The sequence below is a fragment of the Semicossyphus pulcher genome, unplaced genomic scaffold, assembly GCF_022749685.1.
Source record: "Semicossyphus pulcher isolate SPU_LCO1_2020_fin unplaced genomic scaffold, fSemPul1.0.p SCAF_14, whole genome shotgun sequence".
NCBI lineage: Eukaryota > Metazoa > Chordata > Actinopteri > Labriformes > Labridae > Semicossyphus > Semicossyphus pulcher.
The window spans coordinates 4,208,998-4,216,509 of record NW_027211648.1 but is presented as its reverse complement, the minus strand read 5'-3'; the positions used below and the strand labels follow the sequence as shown (position 1 = coordinate 4,216,509).

Below are 7,512 nucleotides of genomic sequence, written 5' to 3'. Positions count from 1 at the left end.
GTCATCTCCGTTTATTAAAATAAAAAATAAAAAAAGGGGAAAAAAAGCTTCTTTTTTTTTTAAAGGCAAGGGTTGATCAGCGTATGCAAGGCTGCATATGAACAGTAATATTAGCAGAATCTTCATTTTCATTTGCCATGGCAACAGCTTATTAGAAATAAATGATCTTTTCGTTGTCCAAGTGTTGGACAACCCAAAAATCTCTAGCTATTCTAGCTATACCTGGTCTAGCTATTCATCTAGCAATTACATAAAACCACAGTATTTAAGGTAATTAGGACTATATGAATTTCTGTTCACTCCAGTAACGTGGCTAACATGGCCAGGCTTTAAATTTCAGTGCTGCAACTGATTTTTGCACTTGAACTGTGGTCTTGTATCGCATTGGATATATTATGGAGTTCCTCAAGGTAGCATACTGGGCCCCATTTGTTTTTCATTATACCAGTTACATATGGGCATCATTGTCACTCATTATTATTAGGGTGTCAAATATCATTGTTTTGCAGATGATACACAACTGTATATGTTTAAGTGCTCTTTTTTCATGTCCAACTTAGGCCATGTCCACCCGGAGATGGAGCCGACTTCGTTTTGAAAAAGTTTTCCGTAAACACGGCGCCGTCTCAAGAAATGTTTGCGTCCCCACGAAACCGCTGAAACGCTGTAATATATACAACCGGCCTGTGGGTGGCGCTGTAGCGCAGCCACAAAAAAAACAAAGAAGAAATACAAGCAGAAGACGATGGTGGTGGTGGGGTTAGCGCATGCGCGACGTACGTGGGGGGCGCGATTCAAGAAAGATCCATATAGGCTGTACACATGGAAACGCCAGGGTGGCGTTTAGGGATTTATCCACTCTGGGAGGCGGTTTCAAAAATTAGCATATACGGGCTCCTGAAACGCCGGTTCCGTGTGGACGAAACGACCATACGACAAAAAACTTAGGCATTTACTCCTAAACCCGTCTCCGTGTGGACATGGCCTTAGACTTGATGAATATCAAACGGTATATTTAACAACACAAGAAATGAACTACACTACCCCAAAGCTTCTGATACAGCATTGGCTTCCTGTGAATCTTTTTGAATTAATTAAAAAGGTTTTTTTTGTTTGTTTGTTTTTTTATAAAGCCAAGCTTAAGTTAGCATATTGCATTATTAATTCATTGAATTTTAATGATTGCTAGCAACATGGCTCCAGAGATGGAAATGTTAGTAGGTACATTATTTTGGTAAAGAAAGAAATGTCTCATTAACATTTGAAAATCGACTGAATCCAAGTGACTTTTTCTTCTCAAGCTCCATTTTCAGGTCAAAGTTTAAATTTGTCAGATACTTTCATTTATGACCAATTACCTTCATAAGTCACGACACTCATCATCCTCAGCTGTACTTCGTGTTTTGTACTAAATAGCAAATGTTAGCAGACTAATGTGCTTAATTAAAATGATGAACACAATCAACACTATACCTAATTAACATTAGCTTGTTAGCATTGTTATTGTAGGGATGTTAGCATGATAGCATTGGGTTTTTGGACTCTTCTCATTCCTATTACACAGAACTCTATAGTATGATTTCTTGATGTACATATTTCTATCTTCTAGTGTATATTTATATTAATGTATCATCTAAATTAAGCCATATATTTTAATTAATGCATTTCTATTTTGTGATAAAACTATTTAGTGATGCTGTCTCTATAAAAAATGTTTACAAATGATATTTATATTACTATTAATCCTACACTAAAGAAAGTACGTTGCAGGTCGTGTGGAGACCCAGCAGAGACGTACAGTAGGTGCATCTGTGTCTTCAAGAGGCAAAAATCAGTGGGAGCTGAAACCGACTCGTATTCTTAGCTTTGCACAGTCTGTAACACATCAATTATCCCTGATTACTGCACCCCTGCTTGTGCTATTATACCATCACTCTAAATACCACCAGCACCTATTTTCCCGTCTGCAATCAATGCGTTGTAACGATTCATTCATTAGATCTGAAGCTCCAGAGCCGCTTTCAAGCCTCTCTATCCGACCGTATCTCACAGTACTTCATGACGCCTCACATCTTCCTAACCCCATACTGTGATGGTGGCTCCCGTATCCTAGCAACCAGCCCTCTTAGAGGAGGTGACAGCATTTGAGTGGGCACCCTCACCTCTCCGTAGACGACAACCAACCCCCCCCCCCCCCGCCAAAACAACCCCCACCTCCACCCTCCTCCCCTTCATCATCCGGATGCTCTTCGTAAACACACCTCGCTCTGTGGTGGAGTCTGCTTCACGCACTCATGCATCAGGGTCACTGTGTTAGCCCGATAATGAGCCTGAATTATCAGTTGGTTTCACTTCATTTATTCACACTTGAATCAGTGAAATGCTATTTTAATACCTCTTGGAAAACAGGGCATGATATGGGTCAGATGTATTTGTTTCCCCCATACCGACCGTATTTAAACACATCAGATATCAGCTATTACATCACAAACACACATTAATTACAGTTTATTTGTCTTTGTAGATTCACTTCCACTTTTATATAAGTTCATAGCAACTTGTCAGCTCAGTTTTTAGAGCGACAGTAATCCGTGGCCTCTAGTTTCTTAACATAAAAATCATTCAAACGAGGTACATGCAGCGCAGTCTGGTCTCACCAAATGGCATATGGACAACACGTCATTTCATGTGTTATCATTGCACATTTTTTGCTTTCCACGTGTCATTTCACACTATGTAATCTCTACTCTTGTATGCTGTGTGGAGACGTGTCCTTTTTTAAATGTGACTGTGAGAAAAAGGTCCCCACAGGGACGCAGACAGGAAGGACAGACGGGTCAAACGACCTCAGATTCTCACCCAGGAGTCTGCTGTTTGTGTCTGATTAAACAAAGTCCACATTGACTCTTATTTTTAAACATATTGTAACATATTCAACAACAGGTATATGTTACTTACCTGAACGATATATTCCTAAATCTTACGTTTTCCTGCCTGAACCAAACCAAACTGACATGTCACAATTTAAAGCACAATTTTTTTTGATGGTTATGAAACTGACTGAAATTTATAATGATGACTGTATATGACCAACAAAAGCAAACCAGAGAGTTAAATTTCAATAAAATGAGATACTGCGAGCTGAGAATTTAGAATGTGTATATTAATAAAGTTACATCAGTTTGCATCCCTAGGGGAGACGGTGTAACAAAGGGATGGCTGTAACAGCACCACTTTTACCAATTAGGCATGACCAAGCGGCAACCTCCGGTGTTGAAAAATGAAGCCAATGCATAAGTGCAAAAAACTGCAGTTCCTCGAGTGGCCACTTGAGGCTCCAGAAAACAAGAAATAACCTTACAGGTGGGAAAATGCCCATTTTTACAGCAGAAATAAACATGTTTACAGCCTCGTACAAAAAACAGTTTCGTTATAAATAGCTAATTTTTTTTAACACCTGTTTTAATTATATTAAGCCTTAAATCATAGGGGCCGGCTCACTTGATTGACAGGTGGATCCTGCTGGCTGTCTGCTAGTCGTCAACACAGACACAGACACTGAGCTTAACTTCACCTGTTTGTGTTGTTGGAGACTTTTGGGGATTTTTTCATTTGGACAAATAATCTCTCTGTGGGATTTATGGAACTTTATGGCCATGCAAGAAGTCTCAGCTCCAGCTTTTCGATGAGTTAAATGCTAGTGTTATTATATTGATATATTTTTAGCACTAAGTAGCAGGTATACTGTGCTCGCTTTAGCTTCTTATTAGCCTGTTCAGTGTTTATCAAATATTTATTTAATCGTCGGCCAGTAAATAAGAGCCAGGAGATGTTGGCTTTTCCCCGGAGAGATTACAGCGGACAGTAGTGAAGAGAAGATCGGTTATATTAAGTTTCCCGTTACGTGTCGGCTCGCTGCCCTCTTACTGGTTGAGCAAGCAGCGAGTCCACTTCTTTAGTCTGATAACTAAACACCTGCAGTCAGTCACCCTCACAAACAGAATCTCCTCCTGGCAAAGTCAAACTAGCGAATTCATTATTTATAGTCTATGGCTAATGACCACTAGCTACGCTGAGGTGCATATAGCCTAGCTTCATAGTCGTAGCTATGGCCCAGTAGAGCTCAGCCATAGGCTTTAGCTTGTTCGCGCTCCGCCTCTTTGCCCGTCTCTGAATTAGCCGGCTCTGGCATTTCCAATATGGCGACCCCCAGCGCCGGCGCAATTCAGGCTTCAAAGCGCTTCTTCAGAAACCAATTGGTGACGTCACTGAGACTACGTCCATTATTTATACAGTCTATGGGCATGACCTCAGAGTCATGTGATCAATTTTGTGTATGACCACTTCCTTACTGACACTGCGTTTACAGCAAAAACACTGATTTTCAGATAAGAACGTCTATATGTTAGTACTAATACTGTTGAAGTTAGAATTATGTAACTTGTGTCAGATTAGAGAGAAGTCTCTTGGATAAAATGTGAGGTATTTCATTCTTTGTTCATTTCAAACTACTATGCTACTAGAGCTAGATAAACAATGGCTGACAGTTGTAACACCTTTTTTTAGATGAGGTGAGGAAGGGAAAGACAGTCAGGTCCGTTGCCAAAGAATATTATATAAGCGCTTCGGAATTTAAAAGGATCAGCACCACTGCCGAGGGCAAATACAAACACAATGATACCTTCCTTATTTTAGCCAAGTGCATATGTTCCAGAAGAAAGTTCCTCTAAAAGTTCTAAAAGTCAGCAACAGTTCATTATAGTGGATTACAGTGATTGTTAAAGTGATTTAAAAATGTCAGTAGTGAGTTCTTTCTGTGCTTGCTGAACCACAGGAAGGTGTTTGAGTGTCCACACACGTGCAATAAACTTATAAACAAAATTTGAGAACTCTAACTCAAAGATCCTGCGAGTTATGGGCACTGAGAAAAAAAGTGTTACAACCATCCCCGGTCTCCCCTACTTCCTGTTTGGTAATAAAGTTGTTATAAAAGTCATTATTCTTTCAGCACAGACCATAAAAATCATACAATGTTTGTACCAATGAAACTACATCTTTTGTAAAGCAAGATCAGCTGATATATTGGCCGGGCTGATTTTGCATTAAATGTTATATTTTCTTTTAGGATTGCCCTAAAATTGATGTTTAAACTGATTAATTTGTCTAAACCGTTATAGAATTTAAAAGGATTTTTCTCTTAGTTTGTAAAATGTGGGACATTTTAACCATTCCTTGAACACTTTAAAAGACCTTGCTTTTTAATTATAGGCTGTAGAATGTATTGAATGAATGTTTTTCCCCCTTTACATGCCTTTAATAACATTGTACATGTTTTTGTAGCATGGTATATTTATTTGAACATGTCACATGGCTGCACTACATTTTGTCTGTTGTTGTTTACATGTAACGTTTGTTCTTTTACTCTAAGGAGATAACTAACAGATGATATGACACCTTAATATCTCTGTCACACCAGCAGTGATCCCTCCGAGGTCTCAGATGTAAATCACATCACGCTGCGCTCACATTTGGGCTGGCTGCAGCCTGGAGCCACACTGATGAAATGACGTGAGTGGTTGACGACGCTAAATGGCAGCACTTGAAATAGCCTACCTGCCAGCCCGCTCACCCACTTGCTGATGCGATCACGACCCCATTAGCAGCGTTTCAGCACCGCGGCGCCCTGGACAGCTCCTCCGCATTTTTTTCCTCCTTCAGGACGATAAATCTGCGGAGAAAAGTGGAACTCAAAAGAAAAACACTGAATTTAGTTTGTTGACATTTTTTCCCCACTTTAAGGAGCTTTTACTTCAAAGTGACAGAGAAAGACATGGATATTGATCGACCGGCAAATGTCTCCTTCTTTGATTTCGTTGGAGGAGTTCAACTTCTCCAGGGGGAGGACACCAGAACAGCCATGCCTGTCATCTTGATCGGGATCTGCATCTCTGGAGCTGTTGGGAATTTGCTCGTTTTGCTGATTTTCATCCGTGACTTTAGAAACGGAAAGGGCTCCGAGGTGAAAGCGCTCCTCGCCTCACTGGCCACCACAGACTTGGTGATCCTGCTGCTGTGCGCCCCCGTGCGCGCCGTCACCTACTACAAGCAGTCCTGGACTCTGGGGAGTTTTGTGTGCAGCACCACGGACTGGTTCCAACACTCCTGTGTGGTTGCAAAAACTTTAATCCTCGCAGCCACCACCAGAGCCAAACATACTTTTGTCCCCAGCTCCGGCACGAGGCCCCTCTCCAGCCCGACGTGGATCCACGGAGCCCTCGCGTTCATCTGGATCGTGTCCATGATGTTCCCGATTCCTCAGATGCTTTTTGCTTCTTTGGTGCCGCACGGGCGCGACAAAATCTGCGTCTCTGAAATGCCAGTGTGCGCGTCTGACTTCATGAATTTGTTCTACAAGATTTATCCAACTGCAACCTTTGTGGCACCAGTCATCTTTACGCTCGCCTACTACACAAAGACGCTGCACGCTGCGGTGAACCACGCACCCAGCCCGCAGCACCAGAGCAAAGTTACCCTAGTTTTGCTGTGTCTTAGCGGCGCTCTGGGGCTCATGCTGCTGCCAGAGTGGGGGACTTTCACCTGGATCAGACTTGGCTACAACAAACCTCCCGTGGGTTTGATCATCTTTGCGCAAGTCCTCCTTTACGCATGCAGCTCGATCTCTCCAGTGATCCTAATGACCATGTACGACGACGTGCGCCAAGGACTCATCACCATCTGGTTCATCGCGACATGCAGAGGCTCAAAGCAACTCCCCACCATCAAGTGTCCAAAAACGGAGGGAAACGGAGCAGAAATCGGAGCCAACGCCGTCGCCAACGCGGTCTCAGGGGAGAAGGAGAAGACGTTCCCAGATGTGGAGCACTTTTGGACAGGGCGCAGGAATACGCAGGTCGAGGAGGAGCAGGACCCTGTTCCGTGGGAGAGAGAAGAGAAAATGTTATAATGGATCACATGTGAAAGTGTCTGTTTTTTTTATAGCAGAAGTTGTTCTCAGTTTGCTGACCCACAGTGCAGACCCTCGTTGACCGGCTGTAGTGGCCTGTGTGCTGTCGTGAGCTTGATTAGATTTAAATAAACTTTGATGTTACACATGTTTCTATCTACTTTGTAAATTTGTTCTTGCCTGCAGTATAGCTGCCAGTAGAACACCTTTATTGAAGCCAATGTAAATATCCGGGACACTCAAACATCAGAGGGTTTGTTGTGATTGTGTACATGTGATATGGATATTAAAACATTCTCAAATATGGACTGCTCTGTTATTTTTTTCAAAGCCTTTAAAACGTTCAGTCTACCTTAATCACGGATGAAAAACAATCCGTCCTCCTGAATCCATTTAATTCAGGAGGTTATGAGATGACGTGCGCGGTGCAAACACAGATCATTTCTACATATTAAATGCGCAACTAATCCAGCTGCATGTTGCAGGTCAAAGTCAATCATGATATTTCAGTGAGAGCAGCATTTTGGCAGCTTTAGCCACAAAACTGA

General features: G+C 41.9%; 1 protein-coding gene across 1 annotated transcript; it reads left to right on the top strand.

Annotated features, from left to right (window-relative positions):
* The first annotated feature begins 5,830 nt into the window (after positions 1 to 5,830).
* Positions 5,831 to 7,242, top strand: LOC138591791 (G-protein coupled receptor 151). The gene has a single exon (XM_069662481.1). The coding sequence runs from the start codon at positions 5,831 to 5,833 to the stop codon at positions 6,962 to 6,964; it is 1,134 nt and encodes a 377-aa protein (XP_069518582.1). The 3' UTR covers positions 6,965 to 7,242.
* The last annotated feature ends 270 nt before the right edge of the window (positions 7,243 to 7,512 follow it).